The sequence below is a fragment of the Pseudophryne corroboree genome, chromosome 4, assembly GCF_028390025.1.
Source record: "Pseudophryne corroboree isolate aPseCor3 chromosome 4, aPseCor3.hap2, whole genome shotgun sequence".
Classification (NCBI taxonomy): domain Eukaryota; kingdom Metazoa; phylum Chordata; class Amphibia; order Anura; family Myobatrachidae; genus Pseudophryne; species Pseudophryne corroboree.
In genome coordinates, this window is record NC_086447.1 from 837,794,290 (window position 1) to 837,821,320 (window position 27,031).

The window sequence follows — 27,031 nt, forward strand, 5'->3', positions numbered from 1 at the left end:
TAATAAGATTACTCTGAATTCACTAAGAAAAAATTTATTTTGTTTATTATACAGTATCAGCACTGAGTATTCTAGTAAAAATTAATCTTAAAAGTTTTGAAATGAACCTGGAAGTTTTATATTACATTGTTTATTTAACTGTCATCTGGCTTGTTATGTATTGTGAATTTGCAATGAACTGTTAATATGTTAGATAATCTGCATCATACAAAGTGAATTTAAAATCCTGAAATGCACATGAAACGTGAGATGAATGTTTCATATACGATTGACATTTCTACTTTAAATAGATTGTGGAAATTCCCTTTTCCATTGTATTACTACAACTATGGCTCAGTGACTGTTTTGTGACTCAAGCAAAATAAAAAATAAATAAATAAAAAAAAATGTATTTATCATGCCGTCATTTCAGTATTGCATACAGTATAGGAAGTGTTAGGAAGTGCAGGTAACCGCCATCTGTGAGGTTATTAGGGAGATCAGGTAACTGCCATCTGTGAGGTTATTAGGGAGATCAGGTAACTGCTATGGACAGGATGCCAGTGGTCAGAATACTGACAGCAGCATTCGGTCCATCAGAATCCTGATAGCCCCCCAGAAAGTACCCTTTCGGGAACCTTGCCCCCCACCCTAACTCTCCCTTGTGGGTGCATAACCCTAACCCTCCCCGGTGGTGACTAACCCTAATCCTCTCTTCCCCGCTGCCTAAACCTTACCCTCCCCGCTTGGTGCCTAACCCTAACCTCCCCTTGTAAGTCCCTAAACCTAACCCCTCCTCCCCGGTACCTAACCATCCCCTTCCTGTCCCTGCACCCTAACTTCCCTTCTAATGCCTAAACCTAACCTCCCACTCCCCATGGCAGGATGCGAGCGAGTCCCGCTAAAAGAATATGCGGAATTCCAGGCGTTGGTATTTTGATGTCGGGATCCCAAGCACCGTTGGGATTTTGATGCTGGCATTATGCCACCGTTCGTAATTCCGGCGTCACTATTTCGGCCGCTGGGATACCATCCAGCAGCATTTTAACTACATCCCGTGAGTTTATAAGAGAGAGCAGGTAACCACCATCTGTGAGGTTATTAGGGAGAGCAGGTAACCGCCATCTGTGAGGTTATTAGGGAGAGCAGGTAACCGCCATCTGTGAGGTTATTAGGGAGAGCAGGTAACCGCCATCTGTGAGGTTATTAGGGAGAGCAGGTAACCGCCATCTGTGAGGTTATTATGGAGAGCAGGTAACCGCCATCTGTGAGGTTATTAGGGAGAGCAGGTAACCGCCATCTGTGAGGTTATTATGGAGAGCAGGTAACCGCCATCTGAGAGGTTATTAGGGAGAGCAAGTAACCGCCATCTGTGAGGTTATTATGAAGAGCTGGTAACTGTCATCTGTGAGGTTATTAGGGAGAGCAGGTAACCGCCATCTGTGAGGTTATTATGGAGAGCAGGTAACCGCCATCTGTGAGGTTATTAGGGAGAGTAGGTAACCGCCATCTGTGAGGTTATTATGGAGAGCAGGTAACCGCCATCTGTGAGGTTATTAGGGAGAGCAGGTAACCGCCATCTGTGAGGTTATTAGAGAGAGCAGGTAACCGCCATCTGTGAGGTTATTAGGGAGAGCAGGTAACCGCCATCTGTGAGGTTATTAGGGAGAGCAGGTAACCGCCATCTGTGAGGTTATTATGGAGAGCAGGTAACCGCCATCTGTGAGGTTATTATGAAGAGCTGGTAACTGCCATCTGTGAGGTTATTAGGGAGAGCAGGTAACCGCCATCTGTGAGGTTATTATGGAGAGCAGGTAACCGCCATCTGTGAGGTTATTAGGGAGAGCAGGTAACCGCCATCTGTGAGGTTATTTGGGAGAGCAGCTAACCGCTATCTGTGAGATTATTAGGGAGAGTATGTAACAGCCGTCTGTGAGGTTATTAGGGAGAGCAGGTAACCGCCATCTGTGAGGTTATTATGCAGAGCAGGTAACCGCCATCTGTGAGGTTATTATGGAGAGCAGGTAACCGCCATCTGTGAGGTTATTATGGAGAGCAGGTAACCGCCATCTGTGAGGTTATTATGGAGAGCAGGTAACCGCCATCTGTGAGGTTATTATGGAGAGCAGGTAACCGCCATCTGTGAGGTTATTAGGGAGAGCAGGTAACCGCCATCTGTGAGGTTTATTAGGGAGAGCAGGTAACCGCCACCTGTCAGGTTTATTAGGGAGAGCAGGTAACCGCCACCTGTGAGGTTTATTAGGGAGAGCAGGTAACCACCATCTGTGAGGTTATTAGGGAGAGCAAGTAACCGCCATCTGTGAGGTTATTTTGGTGCTTGTTGCAGTGCTGGCTTTGCCAGAATCCCGCCAGCTTCATAAATAGCCAGCAGTTACTACACACCTTGCTGGTTATAGCACCCACAGGATAGCAATTCCATGTTCTTGCCTTGTGCTGTTCTGTAGCCTGTCCACTGTCACGTATCGGACACCTGCTTGTGACCTCGGCTTTGCCTTATTGCTGGAGGATCAAATCTTTGTCTGTGACCCCAACTATCGTGTTTGCTGACTGAGCCAGCTTATACCTATGACCCCTACTCATCTGCTAGGCTATATGCACCATTCACCTGTTCGCACACTACATTATACAGAACGCTTCTACAACAGCCTGTGCTTATAGTGCATGCTATTCTACGGATAGTGTCATTTGGCTGTATGGTTTGTTCCTGCTTTACAGTTTTTTCCATTATTGCTGCTATTCCTACTTCTATCAATTGCTCAAACATCACATTTATCTATATATAATAAAGCTGCCCGCTAACAGAAATTATAAAATTGGGGCGGCGCCTAACGATATTACTGCACTGCAGCCCAGACAACCCAGACCAGCCCAAACAGCAGCCTGGCAGTGAGGCAGAGACACAAGGGGGAGGGGGAAGAGAAAGAGGAAGCCAGGGAGACCGGAGGCAGGAGAGAGAGACATTGGGGTATATGCAATTGCGGTCGAATTCCCGAAATTGTCGAATTTCGGGTCATTTTCGCCCAAAAAAAAAATTCGCCTATGCAATTCAGTGCTTTCCGACCAAAAAACGGACTTTCAAAATTCGACTTTTTGAAATTCGAATTTTTGCAAATTCGACTTTTCTGCAATGATACAAGTGCTGCAATTCGACCAAAGCATATTCAATTCAAGTTTGGAAATTCGACAGCAGTGCTTTTAGACAGCAAATTCGTCATTTTCAATCCGCCACACTTTGGAGGGTGAAAACAATAAAAAAAAATGTAAACATGTTTTTTTTGGTGTGTTTTTTTTTAGGAATAGCATATCTATTTATATTAGAAGGGATTAGGTACTTTTTTTTTTTTTTTTTGGAGGCACAAATATTATTTATATATTTTTTAAAATATTATTATTTTTTTATTGCTGGAACGGTAAAATCCTTTAAAAAAATGGCGTGGGGTCCCCCCTCCAAAGCATAACCAGCCTCGGGCTCTTCGAGCTGGTCCTGGTTCTAAAAATGCGGGGGGGAAATTGACAGGGGATCCCCCGTATTTTTAAAACCAGCACCGGGCTCTGCGCCTGGTGCTGGTGCCAAAAATACGGGGGACAAAACGAGCAGGGGTCCCCCGTATTTTTCACACCAGCATCGGGCTCCACTAGCTGGACAGATAATGCCACAGCCGGGGGTCACTTTTATGCCGTGCCCTGCGGCCGTGGCATTAAATATCCAACTAGTCACCCCTGGCCGGGGTACCCTGGGGGAGTGGGGACCCCTACAATCAAGGGGTCCCCCCCCCAGCCACCCAAGGGCCAGGGGTGAAGCCCGAGGCTGTCCCCCCCATCCAATGGGCTGCGGATGGGGGGGCTGATAGCCTTTTGTGATAATGAAAAGAATATTGTTTTTTCCAGCAGTACTACAAGTCCCAGCAAGCCTCCCCCGCAAGCTGGTACTTGGAGAACCACAAGTACCAGCATGCGGGAGAAAAACGGGCCCGCTGGTACCTGTAGTACTACTGGGAAAAAAATACCCAAATAAAAACAGGACACACACACCGTGACAGTAAAACTTTATTTCATACGTCGACACACACATACTTACCTATGTTCACACGCCGACATCGGTCCTCTTCTCCATGTAGAATCCATGGATACCTGAAAATAAAAGATCAATATACTCACCTCAGCCATGGTCCAGAGATACATCCACGTACTTGGCAAAAAAAGAAAACGAACACACGGGCCACCGGACTGAAAGGGGTCCCATGCTGACACATGAGACCCCTTTCCACGAATGAGACCTGTCAGTGACAGCTGTCACACAAAGGTCTCTAAAGCCAATCAGGAAGCGCAACTTCGTTGCGCTCACCTGATTGGCTGTGCGCTGTCTGAACTCAGACAGCGCATCGCACAGCCCCGTCCATTTTATTCAATGGTGGGAACTTAGCGGCTAGCGGTGAGGTCACCCGCCGGTCAGCGGCTGACCGCGGGTAACCCCACCGCTAGCCGCTAAGTTCCCACCATTGAAACTAATGGAGCGGCTTTGCGATGCGCTGTCACAGCACAGACAGCGCACAGCCAATCAGGTGAGCGCCACGGAAGTAGCGCTTCCTGATTGGCTGAAGGGACTTCAGTGACAGGAGTCACGTGATGTCCCGGCATTCGGGAGAAAGGGGTCTGATGTAAAAGCATGGGACCCCTTTTAGTCCGGTATGGAGCGGGTGTTCGGTTTGTTTTTTTTTTGTTTTTAAATTCAGTACTTTTTTTATTAGTTTTCAGATTAACATTAAACACATTACAAAACAAAACAAAACAAAAAACACAAAAAAAACAACAGCACAACCCACAGTAGATCCCCAGCCCAGGGAATACGCAGATTCTCCTGTCCACTAGGGACCAATTATCATAGTTATCATAGAACACCGGTGCAGGCCTAACTTCCGAAACATAGGTTGTACTTTAGAATCAGTATTGCATGCTAACAAGGCGCATATAAATCAATGAAAGCTGTATATGGATATCTATGGCAGCACATCATAAATTTGAGCTGATTTCAGAGCTAAAGCAATGGCAGGGGAACGGGAACGGGAATGGCTGACCGCGGGCGCAGGGGATAACATAGAGAAAAGAGGCAGTGTACCCAGTGCAGATTAAAAGTCACACACCCACTCTAATCCCTTGCAGCATATCTAAACACCTCGGGTTCCAGAAAGCGGGGACTCAAGCCATCGACCCCACAGGTCCTGATATTTTTTCTCCGCTTTTCTAGCTAGGTATACATATTTCTCGTGAGAGGCCGTATCGTTTACAAGAGAGACCCATGATCGCAGTGTGGGTGCATCTCTGGCTAGCCAAAGCCTAGCGATACACACCTTGGCCAGGCCGCACAGATTAATTACATATCGTTTGGCAGGGGGGTCCAGGGCATCCTCCTCCACAGCAGATAACACACATGTCGTCGGGGAGCACACAGACGAGGGAATACCCGTTGACACCAGGGCGTCAGTAACACCCGTCCAGAATACGGCTATCTTGGGACACTGCCAGAGAATGTGCCAGAAGTCTGCATTCAGACTATCGCACCTAGGACATCTGGAGGAGTGGGTACCCCCTACATGTCTCAAGCGCACCGGCGTCATATATACTCTGTGTATTATAAACAGTTGAATTTGCTGATATCTAGTGGTGGTAGTGGATAATCGTGGAGAACATAAAGCACCCTCCCAGATCTCATCAGAGATGGCACCCAAGTCAGACTCCCACTTGTTTCTGAGAAGGGACAACGGGTCAGAATAGTGAGAGCGGAGCATGCTTGCATAAATGTTGGACACCAGATGTCCGCTTCCCAGGGACCGCAGGAGAGACTTGACCGGGGAGTCGGCAATCATTGGAGGAGTTTCGGGAAATTGTGCGTTAAGCGCGTGTCTCAGCTGCAGGTATCGGTAGAAATGAGAAGAGGGCACACTGTACTCCTGTTGAAGCTGCAGGAAGGACCTCAGTATACCATCATTATATAAGTGGCCCAGGGACGTCACACCCCACCTCCCCCACACCGCCCCAGTCCGCAGCGAAGCCAATTCTGGGAAGCCGAGGGCATTGTCCAGAGGGGTATCTGGGTCAATACCCTGGCCTAGTAGGATAACATGTACCTTTTTCCATATGAGGACGGCCTGTCTTATTATAGGGATCTTGGACAAGTTAGGGTTCCCACAAAGAAGCATCTGTAATGGAGAGCCGGCAGGGTATATCTGGAGAAGCAATTGGGAGTGCAAAGTGAGAGCATCCGTGGCGTTCACCCACTCCCATATATGTGCCAACTGTGCGGCATAGTAGTAAAATCGAAATAAAGGGAGAGCTAAGCCTCCCAACACTTTCGGCCTGGACAGAACGTCTAGTCTCAGCCTTGCTCTCCTGCTGGCCCATATCAAAGAGGAAAGCAAACCGTCAATCTGTCGAAATGTCTTCAGGTTAATATATATAGGGGATTGCTGGAGAACGTAAAGGAGTTTGGGCAAGTATACCATCTTTACCAAACTGACCCTGCCAGTAACAGTCAGGGGCAGAGACCCCCAAACCCTAACCTTCGAGCGGAGATACCCTATCAGCGGCATGACATTAAGGGAAACATAGGTACAAGGGTTATTCGATACCCATATCCCCAGGTATTTGAAGGAGTCTACCCATTTAAGGGGGGTTGGAATCACCGGGGCCTCCGAAACCGGGCCTCTAAGTGGAGTAATGGTGGATTTATCCCAGTTAATTTTGAGCCCGGAGAAACGTCCATAGTCAGTTATCAAGTCAAGAAGTTTAGGTAAGGAGGAAACAGAATCGTCCACAAAGAGCAACAGGTCATCAGCGTATAACGCTATCCTGTCTTCCCTTGCGCCAACCCTAATACCCTCAATATCTTGAGCTGCCCTAATCAAACACGCCAGTGGCTCAATAGCGATAGCAAACAGAGTCGGGGACAAAGGGCAGCCCTGCCTCGTTCCCCTGAATAGGGGGAAGGAGTCCGAGACAAACCCGTTCACCGAGACTCTGGCCATGGGCTGAAAATATAACAATTTAACATACTTGATAAAGTTGGGGCCCACACCAAACCTACTCATAGCCTCCCAGAGGAAGGCCCACTCCACCGAATCAAAGGCCTTTGCGGCATCTAAGGAGGCTATAACGGCAGAGCAGTCCTCCTCCCGAGAAGCCTGAAAATGAGTAAACAGGCGCCTCAAGTTCACAGCAGTAGACTTGCCAGGCATGAAGCCCGTTTGGTCCGGGTGGATAATTTGGGAGACAACCCGGCCAAGTCTGGAAGCCAGAACCTTGGCCAGGATTTTAATATCCGTGGGCAACAGGGAAATAGGACGATAGGATTCAACCCTCCTGGGGTCTTTATCCGGCTTGGGAATCACTATAATCAATGCCTCCGCCATAGACGGGGGAAGCGCACTTTGGGCAAGAATTTCACTGAACAACTCAAGCAACCGAGGGGCAAAGAATTTTATATATTTCTTATACAGTTCTGACGGGATGCCATCAAGGCCAGGGGCCTTACCATCGGGGGAGGCAGAGATCGCAGTCTCAATCTCCTCCACTGACAAAGGAGCATCTAGAAGGGCCCTGGCCTCACTGGAGATGGAGGGCAAATGGACCCCATCCAAGTATTCACATAGCTCCAGTGGGGAACAGGTCAACTGAGAACTATATAATGCCTGATAATATGAGACAAATTCCGCCACGATCTGGGGGGTGCGATCCAGCACCGACCCAGCCGAGTCCAAAATCTCCACTACAGTATGAGAGGAACGGTCACCCCTTGCAAGATTGGCCAAATAAGAACCTGGTCTATCGCCCGTAGCATACTGGACATGCGAGGAGAAGAGAAGTCTGTGCTGAGTTTTCCCCCACAGATAATCATTCCATTCACCCTGCGCATGAAGCCACACCAGCTTAGAAGCATCCGTGCCATCACGCACGTACGTCACTTCTGAAGCGGCCACCCGAGCCTCCAATTCAGACTCGTGTTTTCTAAAGGAGGATTTAAGACTCCCCACCCGTTTGATCAATGTACCTCTCAAGAAAGCCTTGAAAGTGTCCCATAGCAGAGACACATCCGAGGTGTCATCATGCATGACAAAGAATTCTAGCCAGCTAGCCTCCAAATCAGATCCCTCGCCCATATGCGTCAGCCAAAAGGGATTAAATTTCCACACTGCTTGGCCTCGCTGACAGTTTAAGTCAATATGTAACGATATAGGGGAGTGATCCGAGATACCCCTAGTTTCATATCTTACATTCTGAACTTTGGGCAAAAGCTCCCGGGACAGAAGAGCTAAATCTATCCTAGAGAAGGAAGAATGAGAGCGTGAAAAACATGAGTATTGCCTCAAATCAGGATTCTTCAATCTCCATGGGTCTATCAGACCCAACTCTGACACAGTGTCTGCAAACGGGGAGTTCCCGGGTCGCGGGTTGGAGGACACCCTGGACAACCTATCCAACTCATGATTTAAAACATTGTTAAAGTCCCCCATACAGATAACGGGTATGTCAGGGGAAGCAGCCATAAAGACAGATGCCTTTTTAAGGACATCGTGCGAGTATGGAGGGGGTACATACACAGCCAGCAATAACAAGGGGACGGAGTTAATTCTGCACTTAAGAAATACATATCTACCCCATTGATCCGTTTGCACAGAGTCAAGCACAAAGGGAACAGATTTCCTAATTAGAATCGACACTCCCCGGGACGCAGCTGTATGCATAGAATGGTAAGCCCATCCCACCCATGGTTTTTTAAGGGACATAATCTTAGTACCCAGTAGGTGGGTTTCCATCAAGCAAACAATATCCGACGCATAAGATTTAATCTGTCTAAGGATCAAGGAGCGCTTAACCTTGTCATTGATCCCCCGCACATTCCACGACAGAAACTTAACCGACGCCATAACAGGGCATTGTTGTGATTTCGCATAGCACCCGCGGCCAGCCACCGCCAGTGAATACCAAAGAGGATACGCCTGCAGTCAGCTGCAACATAAACACAGCGGAAATAAGCACATTGCACAGCAAAAAATAAGAACACCTGAATGTTAACAATCTAAAATAACCCCCATCCCCACCCCGTATACCACCTAAAACTAGCGGCATACCTGATTCCCTAACAACAAAACACCCTAAGGGCTAACAATCCCAACTATGGCGGAGAGCCCAATAACATACTCCACCAGTACCAACTAAGGTCAAATTCCTATATCCACTAAGGGGGCCAAGAATTTAATGACCATAAGACAGGAAAATCCCCCAGCTAAACTCAAAACAAAACCAATCCCCCCCTAGACCTTTACCCCCACCCCAACTGAGCACCCGTTAACCCCTTGAGGACTGTATGGCAGAACAACCACCGAGATCATAAGGCCCAAAATAAGCATAAAGGCAACCTCCACCAATCGCCCGTCCACAAAGCCACCCCCTCCCAGTAAAGGCCCGTAAGGGCCGCAGATAGCCCTCCGTAAATCACATAGCAGCACATTACAAACAGTGGCGCACTGACTTAGCTGAGAAATCCGAGACAGGAGTGCAATCAGCAGCCATTGCTCCCCCATTTGAAAAGTGTCCCTCCAGCCAAACTGACATCTTGCAGGGAATCATACGGAACATAACCACAAACAACTATACATCCCTCCCAAGACAACATAACAATAACATATCGAGCATAAACTAAGCAGTATACTTGCAAGTAGGGAAATCAAACACATAAGTTCAATCAGCAGCAAGCGCTCGCCGTGCCGGAAAGCGTCCGTCCAGCCACATTGATGCTTCGCGAGGGGTCGTGAAGAATTTTGTTTCCCCATCCGAGACCACCCGCAGTTTAGACGGAAAGAGCATGGCATAGGGGATATTCAATTCACGCAGCCTGCGTTTCACAGGGACAAACTGCGCTCTATCCTTCTGGACATCGACAGCAAAATCCGGAAAGACTGACACTGGGGAACCTTTCCACTTAAGGGGACCCTTGGTGCGGGCCAGTCTCAGAATCACATCTCTATCCCGGTAGTGGAGGAGCTTGGCAATAAATGTACGGGGAGGTGCCCCTGGAGGTAATGGGCGCATCGGGACCCTATGGGCGCGTTCCACTGCGAAATGTGAAGTGAACTCCTCCGCTCCAAATACATCCAACAGCCAGCGTTCAAGAAATTTTTCAGGGGAAGCACCCTCTTCTTTCTCCGGGAGTCCGACGAAACGGACATTGTTTCGCCGCAATCTCCCCTCCATATCCGTCATCTTTCTATGTACATCCATCATCTGGGACTCCAGAGCAGAAGTGCGTCTACCGAGAGGCGTAACAGTGTCTTCCAGCGTGGAGGTGCGCGTCTCAACCTCACCAACCCTCTCTCGCACCCGCTGAAGGTCCTGGTGTATAATGGATAAATCCGACTGGACCTGACCGATCCTGTCGGCCAAGCGGGCTTCACTGGCCGTGACCGCATCCAGCACCCTCTGCAGAGCAGCATCGGCGGCATCCGCAGATGAGGAGCCAGCCGACGGGGAGGGCGGCGCTGAGGTCGACTGCACCTCCCCACCCTGTTGGGACCGCGTCGGCGGATTTCTGACATACTTTTCTAACTTCGCCGCGGCCGCGGCAGACTGATGCGGCTTGACCATTATGGCCGATCGGGCAGCAGGAGGCAAGAATATATGAAATAGTATATCAAGAACTGTCCAGGGACGGCCAAGGAATAACTGAATGTAGTATATCAGAATTATCCAGTCGCTGCTTACGGGTAAGTATAGTATACCAGAACTGTTCAGTGACCGTGTATAATACCGGGAGCCTCAGTTAGCACAGAATAAATATTTGCGGGAGGATATATAGAAATCTTTCCTTCCCTCTCAGCATATGAGGCACAATAAATTGAAGGGAAGTGTGTGCTGGGAGGCTGGGGTTGACCAGCGTGTTACAGGGTGTTACAGGATCTGCAGGGGTTAACTGCACTGCTCCCTATCCTGATGGAGCAAAGCTCAACTAGGCATCAGTATTAGTATTATGGGGAGGGCACAGGCACTTATAAATTCAGCCGTGCCGTGTACCTCCTCCCCAGCGGCAGAGCACAGTGCAGGAGCCGGAGGGCACAAGCCGGGGCCGCCGGAGCGAGCAGGGAGAGAGAGCGGCGGCGGGTCACGTGGTGCTGCAGCGGCCGGGGGAGAGTTCGCCCGCCGGAGCACAGCAGGAGAGGCGCCACAGAGGGGAAGCCGCGGACCCGGCGAGGACGGGAGCAGGTCTCGGTGCGGGATGACGGGAGCCGGATGCAGGTCTCTGTGGCGGCAGCAGGAAGCCGCGGACCCGGCAATCAGTGCCCAGGACGGGAGCCCGGTGGAGGTGACAGCAGGTCTCAGTAGGGAAGACGGGAGGCGGGTGCAGGTCTCTGTGCGGGCAGCAGGATGTCAGCTACCCACGTGTAGTAGCAGGCCCGGGGCCCCCCGCACACCGCAGTCACTCTAATTCAGAGGGTAGTTTGCTGGCAAGTCTCCAAGCGGGCCAGGGGTACCCCTACACTATAATGCTGATATTGGGGTGGATTGCAGGCCCAGGGGGGGACACAGGATATTGGTGCAGGAGTTTAATAGCTGGAGAGACACACAGTCTGTGTGCTACTCCATGTCCGTCGAAGCCACGCCCCCCTCGGTTTGTTTTTTTTAACAAGTACGTGGATTTATATCTGGACGTGGATGTACCTCTGGACGCTGGAAGGTGAGTATAATTTTTTCACAGGTACCCTCGGATCGTCGGAGACCGTGGCAGTCGGCGTGTCAACATAGGTAAGTATGTGTGTGTCGGTAGTGTGTAATAAAGTTTTACTATCAAGGTGTCTGTGTACTGTTTTTATTTGGGTATTTTTTTCCCAGTAGTACTACAGGTACCAGCGGGCCCGTTTTTCTCCCGCATGCTGGTACTTGTGGTTCTCCAAGTACCAGCTTGCGGGGGAGGCTTGCTGGGACTTGTAGTACTACTGGAAAAAACAATATTCTTTTCATTATCACAAAAGGCTATCAGCCCCCCCATCCGCAGCCCATTGGATGGGGGGGGACAGCCTCGGGCTTCACCCCTGGCCCTTGGGTGGCTGGGGGGGGGGGACCCCTTGATTGTAGGGGTCCCCACTCCCCCAGGGTACCCCGGCCAGGGGTGACTAGTTGGATATTTAATGCCACGGCCGCAGGGCACGGCATAAAAGTGACCCCCGGCTGTGGCATTATCTGTCCAGCTAGTGGAGCCCGATGCTGGTGTGAAAAATACGGGGGACCCCTGCTCGTTTTGTCCCCCGTATTTTTGGCACCAGCACCAGGCGCAGAGCCCGGTGCTGGTTTTAAAAATACGGGGGATCCCCTGTCAATTTCCCCCCCGCATTTTTAGAACCAGGACCAGCTCGAAGAGCCCGAGGCTGGTTATGCTTTGGAGGGGGGACCCCACGCCATTTTTTTTTCCGGGTTTTTCCCGTTTTTCCCCGTTTTTTAAAATCGCGGCAAAATCCGCCAAATCGGCCGATTTTCGCCCGCGGGTCTGTCGAATCCGTTTTGCATTGAATATGGTGAATTCCAGCAGCCACCTGCCGGAATTCACCTGTCGAATTGTGTCGAATTTAAAAACGGCGATAATTTGCCGCGATTCACCGTGAATTGCATATACCCCATTGTGACCAAAAGAGAGCAAGAGAGACTCCTGGGAGGGAAGGGGAAAATAATAGTTATGGAACAAACAAATAATTAAAAATCCAGACAAGGTCTGAGTCAAAAGATAGTGAATGACTGTAAATTACAGAACATATACATATGAATAATATTGTCTTACTATGTCAGAATATCATTTACCTGTTAGTACGCTCAATATGAGGTCCTCAGCAGGAGCAGCTTTAGCAGGAACCTTTACTGAACCTAGGGGGAAAACAACGATTTTCTGATACATCTTTCTGCGAGCTTAGGTCGTATTTATGCCATTTATATGTCTATATGAAGAAACAGCTGATTCTATATTGCCCACAGGCACACAACCTTTAGCACCCTAGGCACCGTCGTCTACTCTAGCAACACACAATGCTCTGCCAGCCACTGTCTGGTTTATGTCCATTACAGTGGCTGCCTCAGAGGTGGGGCCACCTCTGGAAGCAGTACTGATCCTTTATATGTCTATAGGGAGATACAGCTGAATCTATATTGTATACCTCCCAACATTGAAGAAACGTGAAGAGGGACATTTGCCCGAACTCAGCATAGTGCGTGTCATATAGAAAACGCCCACGTTTTTGGTCACTGATGGGGCATGCCAGCGCTCTGTGAGCTGCTGGCATGCCCCCTCTCCATCTGTATCCTGTGAAGATACACTGGCCCTCATTCCGAGTTGATCGCTCGCTAGCTACTTTTAGCAGCCGTGCAAACGCATAGTCGCCGCCCACGGGGGAGTGTATTTTCGCTTTGCAAGTGTGTGAACGCATGTGCAGCCGAACGGTACAAAAAAGTTTTTTGCAGTTTCCGAGTAGCTCTGGACTTACTCAGCCCTTGCGATCACTTCAGCCTGACCGGTCACGGAATTGACGTCAGACACCCGCCCTGCAAACGCTTGGACACGCCTGCGTTTTCCCAAACACTCCCAGAAAACGGTCAGTTGACACCCACAAACGCCTTCTTCCTGTCAATCTCCTTGCGATCGGCTGTGCGAATGGAATCGTCGCTAGAAGCATTGCACAGCAACGATGCTGTTTGTACCCGTATGACGTGCGTGCGCATTGCGGTATACACGCAGTTTTGCCGTTTTTTTACATGATCGTAGCGCTGCGAAAATCGGCAGTGTGCAATCAACTCGGAATGACCTCCACTGTGCGCAGAGCAGTAGTAACAGAAGCCTCCCAATGGCCCCCCCACACCGCGGGACACTGTGACCCACAGGTGGGACTGTTTCGCGGGACATTTGGGAGATATCATATTGCCCACATTGGCACACAACCTGTAGCACCCTAGTCACCGCCCTCTTCTCTATTCTGTCTTAATATAATAATTTCCAGCTCTGCTTAATGTAATTTCTTATGCCTTGTGATGCTGACTATATAAAGCAGAATAAAAGTGATGTGCCGCACAAGCTGAGAGCGTTTCCATACCTGGAGCTGGCTGATTGTGAACAGACTGAGATGATGGCTTTGGCGTTAAGGTGGAAGCGTGATTCAGCCCATTTTCTGCAGGTGCCGGCCTCGGCTCACTGTTGGCTTCCAATGGCACGTCACCTGCTTCTATCTGGAAAACAAGTTACATTGTGTATTGTTATTATGTCCCGGGTGGCACAGCCTGCCAGAGTGTTTCCAAAATGTGAAATTGTCTGCAGTAATCCCAGTAGAACATTTGTGTTGAATGATTTGTTGTATTTTTATTTTACATTTCACATTATCAAACATCTCAGTACTGCCCAATGCTGCAATTGTACAACTGCTGACACGTGTATCTCTTATATTAGAGATGTGCGGGTTCAGCTTTACCCAGATTTACTCGGTTCCCAAAACTGCATCTTATTGGCTATCTGGCTGTCACGTGTTTTGGATAAATCCAAACTTGCTCTGTTCCTATGCGTCCCTCTCTTTATGACTACTGTCACCTGTGTTGAACTAGTTTATTGATCAGAAAGTTATTTCAACACAGGTGACGGCAACCATAAATTAGAAGGGAAGTCCAGGAACACAGCAATTTGTACCTGATGGAAGGGGTCATGTTGGAGGGTCTGCCACATACGCTGTGCAGACACTCAGACGTACAGTAGTTTCTCACATGTACACATGCCTATTCGCACAATGCCGACTTGTAATTCTGCCACTGTACACCAGTCTGCAACTGGATAGGTGTGACATCTTTACTGCTTTGCTCACAATTTAGCCCATAAGTGTGCACTTGCTTCATACTTGCCTACCTGACCCTCTCCATGAGGGAGAAAATGCTCTGTTCCTGGACTTTCCTGGTAATGTATGATTGCCATCACCTGTGGCGAAACACCTTTCTTATCAATTAACTAGCGCACCACAGGTGATGGCAATGATACATTACCAGGAAAGTCCAGGAACAGAGCATTTTCTCCCTCATGGAGAGGGTCAGGTAGGCAAGCATGACTTGCTTTAATCTAAAAAATGTTTGGCGCCAGCTCTAGGTTGACATCAATGTTGCACTGTGTGGTAGGAGGGCTTAAAGAGCTGCACAAGTGAAATTATTATGAGTCGGCACTAATGTGTCCCAAAGTCATGCCTGCTTTACAGATTGGTTTTGAAAAAAAGGGAGGGGCAAGAGGTGTGGCCTCACAGGTATGCCAGAGGGTGAGTACAACATTTTTCGTGCTCTTTTTCTGGCATGAGCTTTAACAAAAGTCCATCACTATGTTTTATGAACGTCTGCTTATCACACATGGGGCCTAATTCTGAGTTAATCGCAGCATCAAATTTGTTAGCAGTTGGGCAAAACCATGTGCAATGCAGGGGAGACAGGTATAACATGTGCAGAGAGAGTTAGATTTGGGTGTGGTGTGTTCAAACTGAAATCTAAATTGCAGTGTAAAAATAAAGCAGCCAGTATTTACCCTGCACAGAAACAAAATAACCCACCCAAATCTCACTCTCTCTGCACATGTTATATCTGCCCCCCCCCCCCCCCCCTGCAGTGCACATGGTATTGCCCAATTGCTAACAAACTTGCTGCTGCGATCAACTCAGAATTACCCCCATAGAGTAATACAGCAAGGAAACTACGTCAAATCAAGTAGTACACAATACAAGCCAATATCTGATTTTGCAAGTAGGGGAAGGTATTGTCCTAGGATGTAATACACCCCCTTTTGGTTTACGGATTGAGTGTGTGTGTGTGTGTGTGTGTGTGTGTGTGTGTGTGTGTGTGTGTGTGTGTGTGTGTGTGTGTGTGTGTGTGTGTGTGTGTGTGGGTTTGGAGGGCGCCACTGAATTCATCAAGCGAAAAACTGAAGGATGTCTCTGTATGCCGCCTCCTCCTTTTACACTGTGCTGGCTGCTGCTGTGGGTTTGATCAGGTGCAGCCGCCACTATCAGGCTGTAACACATAGTGCCTCAGTGCTTCCTCCATGCCGACATGTGTAACATCAAGTCATATGAAGCCACATAGGAGGTGAATGTAACTAGGGGCAAGCCCACGGCCGCTCCTCATAGCACTGATGCACCTCCTCTGGGTCTCTGGATCCCGACTTTCCAGCAGCAAGCAGCACCTGACTACAAGTCTGCACCTGCAGCGTCACTGTAAGGCTGCATCCCATACCCAACCCCACTTAAATATTCCCACCAGACCCCATTGTGGTCATTCCGAGTTATTCGCTCGCTAGCAGTTTGTAGCAGCCGTGCAAACGCTATGCCGCCGCCCTCTGGGAGTGTATTTTAGCAGAAGTGCGAACGAAAGGATAGCAGCGCGGCTAAAAAAAAAGATTGTGCAGTTTCAGAGCAGCTCCAGACCTACTCAGCGCTTTGCGATCACTTCAGACTATTTAGTTCCTGTTTTGACATCATGAACACGCCCTGTGTTCGGCCAGCCACGCCTGCGTTTCCCCAGGCACGCCTGCGTTTGTATCTGACACGCCTGCGTTTTTCAACACACTGCCTGAAAACGGTCAGTTGACACCCAGAAACACCCACTTCATGTCAATCACTCTGCGGCCAGCAGTGTGACTGAAATGCATCGCTAGACCTTGTGTGAAACTGCATCAGCTGTTGTGAAAGTACGTAGCGCGTGCGCATTGCGCCGCATACGCATGTGCAGAAGTGCCGCTTTTTTGCCTGCTCACTGCGCAGTGACCGAAAACTGCTAGCGAACAACTCGGAATGACCCCCCCATGTACAATATATATAAAAAAATTACATTGGCCTCGGTGTCCTATATGAATGCAGAAAATAGGGCTGCATGTTAAATGATTTAAGGATTCACATACTTCTCAACATTTCATTACATACTTGAAAGTGAACCTCTGCTGTAAATTGTCTGTTGAAGACTCAGAAACCACAAGGCTAATGATATTTGAAAGGTTGTGCATAACACTTTTCAGCAATATTCATAACTATGGAAGAAATCAGTACGCTCCAGTTTCCTGCCGTGAGTGCAGAGGTTGCTAATTATTTCAGTAATTCAACACTTAAGGCCAGTACTCACGGCCCGATGCTGGAGAGATGTGTGCTGAGCGAACCGCTCAGCACACATCTCTCCCGGCGCTCAGCACAGCGCGATCTGTGCTGAGCGTGCGGGGGGAGACGGGGGGGCCGCTCACTTCACCCAGCGGGTGAAGTGAGCGACCCGCTAGATTGGCCTGCATGCAGGCCAATCTAGCAGCAGCGATAGCGATGTGCGGGGCCGCGCATCGCTATCGCTGAGGGGGCTACACACGGAGCGATCTTGCTGAAAATCTAAGCAATCTAGTCAGATTGCTTAGATTATCGCTCCGTGTGTACCCCCCTTTACAGTAGCTGTCAAATGTCAGCATCACTATATCTTAAAGGTTATGTAAGGCCAAAGTCCTATTTCAAGTAACAGGAGTTATCCCAGTAAACTGTAGTCCCCGGCATGATGAAGTTTTATTCAGCAAAATCATTTTAACTAACACCTGAGAATCGCAGAAGAAATAGGATGACTGTTTTCTTATCGGCTTCTTTCCAATGGGTGTGGTATGGAAGGTAGATAGTAACTAGGTCGACAGTGCCTAGGACGACCACTATTGGTCGACAGTAACTAGGTCGACAGGGTCTCTAGGTCGACAGGGTCTTTAGGTTGACATGGTCTAGGTCGACAGGTCAAGAGGTCGACATGAGTTTTTTATGTTTTCTTGGTGTCGTTTTCTTCGTAGAGTGACCAGGAACCCCAATTAGTGCACCGTGTTCCCTCGCATTTGGGCAAGGTGTTTTGCTGCGCTCGGCACAGGTTACCATTCCAATCGTAGTCCACGTGGACCGTTAAGTATGAAAAGGTTTTTTAAAAAAAAAGAAAAAAAACTGTGAAAAATTGATGTCGACCTTTTAACATGTCGACCTAGAGACCCTGTCAACCTAGAAACCCTGTCGACCTAGTTACTATTGACCAATAGTGGTCGACCTAGATAGTGTCGACCTAGTTACTGTCGTCCTAGAGACCGGATCCCCTTTCCACCATTATTCACTAACATTTTAGCCATGCAGTTACTAGTAGAATGTGGAACAAGATATTTTTCCTGTATTAACACACGCTGCTAGCAGAGTCATAAAGGCAATATCACAACCTGTCTATTGCACGCATCAGCTATAATGCCTTTACCCATTTTTCCAATTCTTGTGTATGGACAAGCCCTTAAAGTCAACTTGCCAACAGATCCCGGCGGTCAGCATATTGACCGCGGGATCCCGGCAGCAGAATGCCGACGGGGGGTGCTCGGTGGCTCGCTGCACTCGCCACAGGTTCTATTCCCACTCCATGGGTGTCGTGGACACCCATGAGTGGGAATAGACCCTGTGTGTTGGCATTTTGTCGTGCGGCATTGTGTTCGCTTGGGATTCCGGTGACGGCATGGTGACCGCCAGGATCCCGAGTGACGGTCACATGACCGCATCCCATATTTCCTTCTTTTTCTTAATGTACTTTGGCCCTCATTCAGCTTGGATCGCATCTGTAAAGCTGCTCGCAGGCTATACATATCCATACTAAATTAGCCCCATCGTTTTCATCTTCATCTATGCTGATTTAATGCTTCAAATCAAGATGTTTAAAAAAAAAAAAAAAAGAGAAAGAAAATATACTTTAGTACTTGAGTACTCTATGCCAAATGTTAGGAAGTGGAGGTGCGTACAATAATGCGATGGCTGGACTGACATAGGCTACGGTCGTCCAATCAGCTGTCATGTTACTTTCCACATTCCTGCCCCTCTAGTTGCAATCTGTAAGCTTGTGAGCAGCGCCCTCCTACCTCTATGTCTGTCTGTTTTTTGCCAGTTTTGTTCTATTACTGTTGTTCTAATTGTATAGAATATGTTGCACTATATAAGAAACTGCTAATAAATAATAATCTTCCAGATGCCTATGTGCCATTTAGGCCCACTAGTAGGTTACTTTTCAGTATTGCAAGACATATTGTCACCTTCAGTACTTTGGCCATGTCACTCCCCAGATCTGTTCATGACACCCACATCCCCAAATTGGGCCTGAAAGCGGAACAGTTGGGAATTGTGTCCTTTTGACCAGATTTCTGCATGTAGGTAAAAATATGCGATTCTAACTGTAATTCCTGACTGTGTATGACTTTTATGTATTAATTTTTTTTTCTCTCTGTCACCACTCTCCTCTTCTTCTCTTCCCCAGACACTTTCTCCCCACCTCACTCACTGTGGGAGGAATTCAATTGCAGGAGAAGAGTGAGAACTGGCATTGCTGCTGTGTTTAAACGCCAGCACCGGCACCGCATCTCGTACCCCTCACCCACCCGAATCGTGAATTCGCACAATATATGCCCCTGAGTGCAGTTACAGGTGCGTTTGTGGGCAGATTGGTCAAGTATCCAATTTTTTGACCATATGAATTTTAGGAGGTATAAAGTATGAACTGGGAGTCATGTAGAGTAATCAATTTATTAGCCACAAATGCCCACAAATATCTGTCTCTGCAAATCCTTCAACCAGTTCTTTTTTTTAACACAGATGGGTCAAAGATGAATAAATGTTCTTGCTTTGAAAATAGCATCTCTAGTGACTAATGTCCTAGATAGGGAGCTCTTGTAAGTGTAGATCAGGTACGTTCTTATGCCCTCAATCATACTAATGCTTCCAAGGTGACGGACGGAAGCATTTTATTTATTATAAGAACTTTTCACAGCATGTCTGCATATGCATTGCAGCACATCTAGGTCAGACCACAACAAGTGAGACAATTTAAAGGAAAGTTCAGTTTATTTTTAGCTTTACCTTGAAGATGAGTCAGTTCAGAGTGGAAGAACGCAATTAAGATAACCTAAGAGGAGGGATGCAGCCACAGTAGTGTGTGGGCGTACTGGCTGCATCGTTCTACCTTGTAGCGCATTAGTTACCGTGCTATACACTAGAGCACTTAGGCAGCCTGTGTCTCACCAGCTGTTCCAAAACAACACGTTCCAGCACAGGGATGAGGACACTTACAGTTTCTCAATAGCTGGGGGGGGGATAACAATTGATTAAGCCGGCATTGTAGTATTGCTTTGAGATGCATTAATATGAAGTTATTAGTGATGAGCACCGGAAATTTTTCGGGTTTTGTGTTTTGGTTTTGGGTTCGGTTCCGCGGCCGTGTTTTGGGTTCGAACGCGTTTTGGCAAAACCTCACCGAATTTTTTTGTCGGATTCGGGTGTGTTTTGGATTCGGGTGTTTTTTTTCAAAAAACCCTAAAAAACAGCTTAAATCATAGAATTTGGGGTTCATTTTGATCCCAAAGTATTATTAACCTCAATAACCATAATTTCCACTCATTTTCAGTCTATTCTGAACACCTCACACCTCACAATATTATTTTTAGTCCTAAAATTTGCACCGAGGTCGCTGGATGGCTAAGCTAAGCGACCCAAGAGGCCGACACAAACACCTGGCCCATCTAGGAGTGGCACTGCAGTGTCACGCAGGATGGCCCTTCTAAAAAACACTCCCCAAACAGCACATGACGCAAAGAAAAAAAGAGGCGCAATGAGGTAGCTGTGTGAGTAAGCTAAGCGACCCTAGTGGCCGACACAAACACCTGGCCCATCTAGGAGTGGCACTGCAGTGTCACGCAGGATAGCCCTTCCAAAAAACACTCCCCAAACAGCAGCACATGACGCAAAGAAGAAAAAAAAGAGGCGCAATGAGGTAGCTGTGTGAGTAAGCTAAGCGACCCTAGTGGCCGACACAAACACCTGGCCCATCTAGGAGTGGCACTGCAGTGTCACGCAGGATGGCCCTTCCAAAAAACACTCCCCAAACAGCACATGACGCAAAGAAAAAAAGAGGCGTAATGAGGTAGCTGTGTGAGTAAGCTAAGCGACCCTAGTGGCCGACACAAACACCTGGCCCATCTAGGAGTGGCACTGCAGTGTCACGCAGGATGGCCCTTCCAAAAAACACCCCCCAAACAGCACATGACGCAAAGAAAAATGAAAGAAAAAAGAGGTGCAAGATGGAATTGTCCTTGGGCCCTCCCACCCACCCTTATGTTGTATAAACAGGACATGCACACTTTAACCAACCCATCATTTCAGTGACAGGGTCTGCCACACGACTGTGACTGAAATGACGGGTTGGTTTGGACCCCCACCAAAAAAGAAGCAATTAATCTCTCCTTGCACAAACTGGCTCTACAGAGGCAAGATGTCCACCTCATCATCATCCTCCGATATATCACCGTGTACATCCCCCTCCTCACAGATTATCAATTCGTCCCCACTGGAATCCACCATCTCAGCTCCCTGTGTACTTTGTGGAGGCAATTGCTGCTGGTCAATGTCTCCACGGAGGAATTGATTATAATTCATTTTAATGAACATCATCTTCTCCACATTTTCTGGATGTAACCTCGTACGCCGATTGCTGACAAGGTGAGCGGCGGCACTAAACACTCTTTCGGAGTACACACTTGTGGGAGGGCAACTTAGGTAGAATAAAGCCAGTTTGTGCAAGGGCCTCCAAATTGCCTCTTTTTCCTGCCAGTATAAGTACGGACTGTCTGACGTGCCTACTTGGATGCGGTCACTCATATAATCCTCCACCATTCTTTCAATGGGGAGAGAATCATATGCAGTGACAGTAGACGACATGTCCGTAATCGTTGTCGGGTCCTTCAGTCCGGACCAGATGTCAGCATCAGCAGTCGCTCCAGACTGCCCTGCATCACCGCCAGCGGGTGGGCTCGGAATTCTGAGCCTTTTCCTCGCACCCCCAGTTGCGGGAGAATGTGAAGGAGGAGATGTTGACAGGACGCGTTCCGCTTGACTTGACAATTTTGTCACCAGCAGTTCTTTGAACCCCAGCAGACTTGTGTCTGCCGGAAAGAGAGATCCAAGGTAGGTTTTAAATCTAGGATCGAGCACGGTGGCCAAAATGTAGTGCTCTGATTTCAACAGATTGACCACCCGTGAATCCTTGTTAAGCGAATTAAGGGCTCCATCCACAAGTCCCACATGCCTAGCGGAATCGCTCTGTGTTAGCTCCTCCTTCAATGTCTCCAGCTTCTTCTGCAAAAGCCTGATGAGGGGAATGACCTGACTCAGGCTGGCAGTGTCTGAACTGACTTCACGTGTGGCAAGTTCAAAAGGTTGCAGAACCTTGCACAACGTTGAAATCATTCTCCACTGCGCTTGAGACAGGTGCATTCCACCTCCTATATCGTGCTCAGTTGTATAGGCTTGAATGGCCTTTTGCTGCTCCTCCAACCTCTGAAGCATATAGAGGGTTGAATTCCACCTCGTTACCACTTCTTGCTTCAGATGATGGCAGGGCAGGTTCAGGCGTTTTTGGTGGTGCTCCAGTCTTCTGTACGTGGTGCCTGTACGCCGAAAGTGTCCCGCAATTCTTCTGGCCACCGACAGCATCTCTTGCACGCCCCTCTCGTTTTTTAAATAATTCTGCACCACCAAATTCAAGGTATGTGCAAAACATGGGACGTGCTGGAATTTGCCCAGATTTAATGCACACACAATATTGCTGGCGTTGTCCGATGCCACAAATCCACAGGAGAGTCCAATTGGGGTAAGCCATTCTGCGATGATCTTCCTCAGTTGCCGTAAGAGGTTTTTAGCTGTGTGCGTATTCTGGAAACCGGTGATACAAAGCGTAGCCTGCCTAGGAAAGAGTTGGCGTTTGCGAGATGCTGCTACTGGTGCCGCCGCTGCTGTTCTTGCGGCGGGAGTCCATACATCTACCCAGTGGGCTGTCACAGTCATATAGTCCTGAGCCTTCCCTGCTCCACTTGTCCACATGTCCGTGGTTAAGTGGACATTGGGTACAACTGCATTTTTTAGGACACTGGTGAGTCTTTTTCTGAGGTCTGTGTACATTTTCGGTATCGCCTGCCTAGAGAAATGGAACCTAGATGGTATTTGGTACCGGGGACACAGTACCTCAAACAAGTCTATAGTTGGCTCTGCAGTAATGATGGATACCGGAACCACGGTTCTCACCGCCCAGGATGCCAAGGCCTCAGTTATCCGCTTTGCAGCAGGATGACTGCTGTGATATTTCATCTTCCTCGCAAAGGACTGTTGGACAGTCAATTGCTTGGTGGAAGTAGAGATGAGCGCCGGAAATTTTTCGGGTTTTGTGTTTTGGTTTTGGGTTCGGTTCCGCGGCCGTGTTTTGGGTTCGACCGCGTTTTGGCAAAACCTCACCGAATTTTTTTTGTCGGATTCGGGTGTGTTTTGGATTCGGGTGTTTTTTTCAAAAAACACTAAAAAACAGCTTAAATCATAGAATTTGGGGGTCATTTTGATCCCAAAGTATTATTAACCTCAAAAACCATAATTTACACTCATTTTCAGTCTATTCTGAATACCTCACACCTCACAATATTATTTTTAGTCCTAAAATTTGCACCTAGGTCGCTGGATGACTAAGCTAAGCGACCCTAGTGGCCGACACAAACACCGGGCCCATCTAGGAGTGTCACTGCAGTGTCACGCAGGATGTCCCTTCCAAAAAACCCTCCCCAAACAGCACATGACGCAAAGAAAAAAAGAGGCGCAATGAGGTAGCTGTGTGAGTAAGATAAGCAACCCTAGTGGCCGACACAAACACCGGGCCCATCTAGGAGTGACACTGCAGTGTCACGCAGGATGTCCCTTCCAAAAAACCCTCCCCAAACAGCACATGACGCAAAGAAAAAAAGAGGCGCAATGAGGTAGCTGTGTGAGTAAGATAAGTGACCCTAGTGGCCGACACAAACACCGGGCCCATCTAGGAGTGGCACTGCAGTGTCACGCAGGATGTCCCTTCCAAAAAACCCTCCCCAAACAGCACATGACGCAAAGAAAAATTAAAGAAAAAAGAGGTGCAAGATGGAATTGTCCTTGGGCCCTCCCACCCACCCTTATGTTGTATAAACAGGACATGCACACTTTAACCAACCCATCATTTCAGTGACAGGGTCTGCCACACGACTGTGACTGAAATGACGGGTTGGTTTGGACCCCCACCAAAAAAGAAGCAATTAATCTCTCCTTGCACAAACTGGCTCTACAGAGGCAAGATGTCCACCTCATCATCATCCTCCGATATATCACCGTGTACATCCCCCTCCTCACAGATTATCAATTCGTCCCCACTGGAATCCACCATCTCAGCTCCCTGTGTACTTTGTGGAGGCAATTGCTGCTGGTCAATGTCTCCACGGAGGAATTGATTATAATTCATTTTAATGAACATCATCTTCTCCACATTTTCTGGATGTAACCTCGTACGCCGATTGCTGACAAGGTGAGCGGCGGCACTAAACACTCTTTCGGAGTACACACTTGTGGGAGGGCAACTTAGGTAGAATAAAGCCAGTTTGTGCAAGGGCCTCCAAATTGCCTCTTTTTCCTGCCAGTATAAGTACGGACTGTCTGACGTGCCTACTTGGATGCGGTCACTCATATAATCCTCCACCATTCTTTCAATGTTGAGAGAATCATATGCAGTGACAGTAGACGACATGTCCGTAATCGTTGTCAGGTCCTTCAGTCCGGACCAGATGTCAGCATCAGCAGTCGCTCCAGACTGCCCTGCATCACCGCCAGCGGGTGGGCTCGGAATTCTGAGCCTTTTCCTCGCACCCCCAGTTGCGGGAGAATGTGAAGGAGGAGATGTTGACAGGTCGCGTTCCGCTTGACTTGACAATTTTCTCACCAGCAGGTCTTTCAACCCCAGCAGACTTGTGTCTGCCGGAAAGAGAGATCCAAGGTAGGCCTTAAATCTAGGATCGAGCACGGTGGCCAAAATGTAGTGCTCTGATTTCAACAGATTGACCACCCGTGAATCCTTGTTAAGCGAATTAAGGGCTCCATCCACAAGTCTCACATGCCTAGCGGAATCGCTCCGTGTTAGCTCCTCCTTCAATGTCTCCAGCTTCTTCTGCAAAAGCCTGATGAGGGGAATGACCTGACTCAGGCTGGCAGTGTCTGAACTGACTTCACGTGTGGCAAGTTCAAAGGGCATCAGAACCTTGCACAACGTTGAAATCATTCTCCACTGCGCTTGAGACAGGTGCATTCCACCTCCTATATTGTGCTCAATTGTATAGGCTTGAATGGCCTTTTGCTGCTCCTCCAACCTCTGAAGCATATAGAGGGTTGAATTCCACCTCATTACCACTTCTTGCTTCAGATGATGGCAGGGCAGGTTCAGTAGTTTTTGGTGGTGCTCCAGTCTTCTGTACGTGGTGCCTGTACGCCGAAAGTGTCCCGCAATTCTTCTGGCCACCGACAGCATCTCTTGCACGCCCCTGTCGTTTTTTAAATAATTCTGCACCACCAAATTCAAGGTATGTGCAAAACATGGGACGTGCTGGAATTTGCCCATATTTAATGCACACACAATATTGCTGGCGTTGTCCGATGCCACAAATCCACAGGAGAGTCCAATTGGGGTAAGCCATTCCGCGATGATCTTCCTCAGTTGCCGTAAGAGGTTTTCAGCTGTGTGCGTATTCTGGAAACCGGTGATACAAAGCGTAGCCTGCCTAGGAAAGAGTTGGCGTTTGCGAGATGCTGCTACTGGTGCCGCCGCTGCTGTTCTTGCGGCGGGAGTCCATACATCTACCCAGTGGGCTGTCACAGTCATATAGTCCTGACCCTGCCCTGCTCCACTTGTCCACATGTCCGTGGTTAAGTGGACATTGGGTACAGCTGCATTTTTTAGGACACTGGTGACTCTTTTTCTGAGGTCTGTGTACATTTTCGGTATCGCCTGCCTAGAGAAATGGAACCTAGATGGTATTTGGTACCGGGGACACAGTACCTCCAACAAGTCTCTAGTTGGCTCTGCAGTAATGATGGATACCGGAACCACGTTTCTCACCACCCAGGATGACAAGGCCTCAGTTATCCGCTTTGCAGTAGGATGACTGCTGTGATATTTCATCTTCCTCGCAAAGGACTGTTGGACAGTCAATTGCTTGGTGGAAGTAGTAAAAGTGGTCTTACGACTTCCCCTCTGGGATGACCATCGACTCCCAGCAGCAACAACAGCAGCGCCAGCAGCAGTAGGCGTTACACGCAAGGATGCATCGGAGGAATCCCAGGCAGGAGAGGAATCGTCAGAATTGCCAGTGACATGGCCTGCAGGACTATTGGCATTCCTGGGGAAGGAGGAAATTGACACTGAGGGAGTTGGTGGGGTGGTTTGCGTGAGCTTGGTTACAAGAGGAAGGGATTTACTGGTCAGTGGACTGCTTCCGCTGTCACCCAAAGTTTTTGAACTTGTCACTGACTTATTATGAATGCGCTGCAGGTGACGTATAAGGGAGGATGTTCCGAGGTGGTTAACGTCCTTACCCCTACTTATTACAGCTTGACAAAGGCAACACACGGCTTGACACCTGTTGTCCGCATTTCTGTTGAAATACTTCCACACCGAAGAGCTGATTTTTTTGGTATTTTCACCAGGCATGTCAGTGGCCATATTCCTCCCACGGACAACAGGTGTCTCCCCGGGTGCCTGACTTAAACAAACCACCTCACCATCAGAATCCTCCTGGTCAATTTCCTCCCCAGCGCCAGCAACACCCATATCCTCCTCATCCTGGTGTACTTCAACACTGACATCTTCAATCTGACTATCAGGAACTGGACTGCGGGTGCTCCTTCCAGCACTTGCAGGGGGCGTGCAAATGGTGGAAGGCGCATGCTCTTCACGTCCAGTGTTGGGAAGGTCAGGCATCGCAACCGAAACAATTGGACTCTCCTTGTGGATTTGGGATTTCGAAGAACGCACAGTTCTTTGCGGTGCTTTTGCCAGCTTGAGTCTTTTCAGTTTTCTAGTGAGAGGCTGAGTGCTTCCATCCTCATGTGAAGCTGAACCACTAGCCATGAAC

The 27,031-nt window shown here is 48.4% G+C and overlaps 1 protein-coding gene across 3 annotated transcripts in view; it reads right to left on the reverse strand.

The window, feature by feature from the left end:
- Positions 1–27,031, reverse strand: part of PLCB1 (phospholipase C beta 1) — a 1,298,702-nt gene that overhangs the window by 151,411 nt on the left and 1,120,260 nt on the right. For all 3 annotated transcript variants that reach the window (XM_063918579.1, XM_063918581.1, XM_063918580.1), the window contains 2 exons: positions 14,121–14,253; positions 12,841–12,903 (listed from right to left, as the gene is read on the reverse strand). In XM_063918579.1, coding sequence (XP_063774649.1) covers positions 12,841–12,903; positions 14,121–14,253 — 196 coding nt within the window. The remainder of the gene's footprint in view (positions 1–12,840; positions 12,904–14,120; positions 14,254–27,031) is intronic.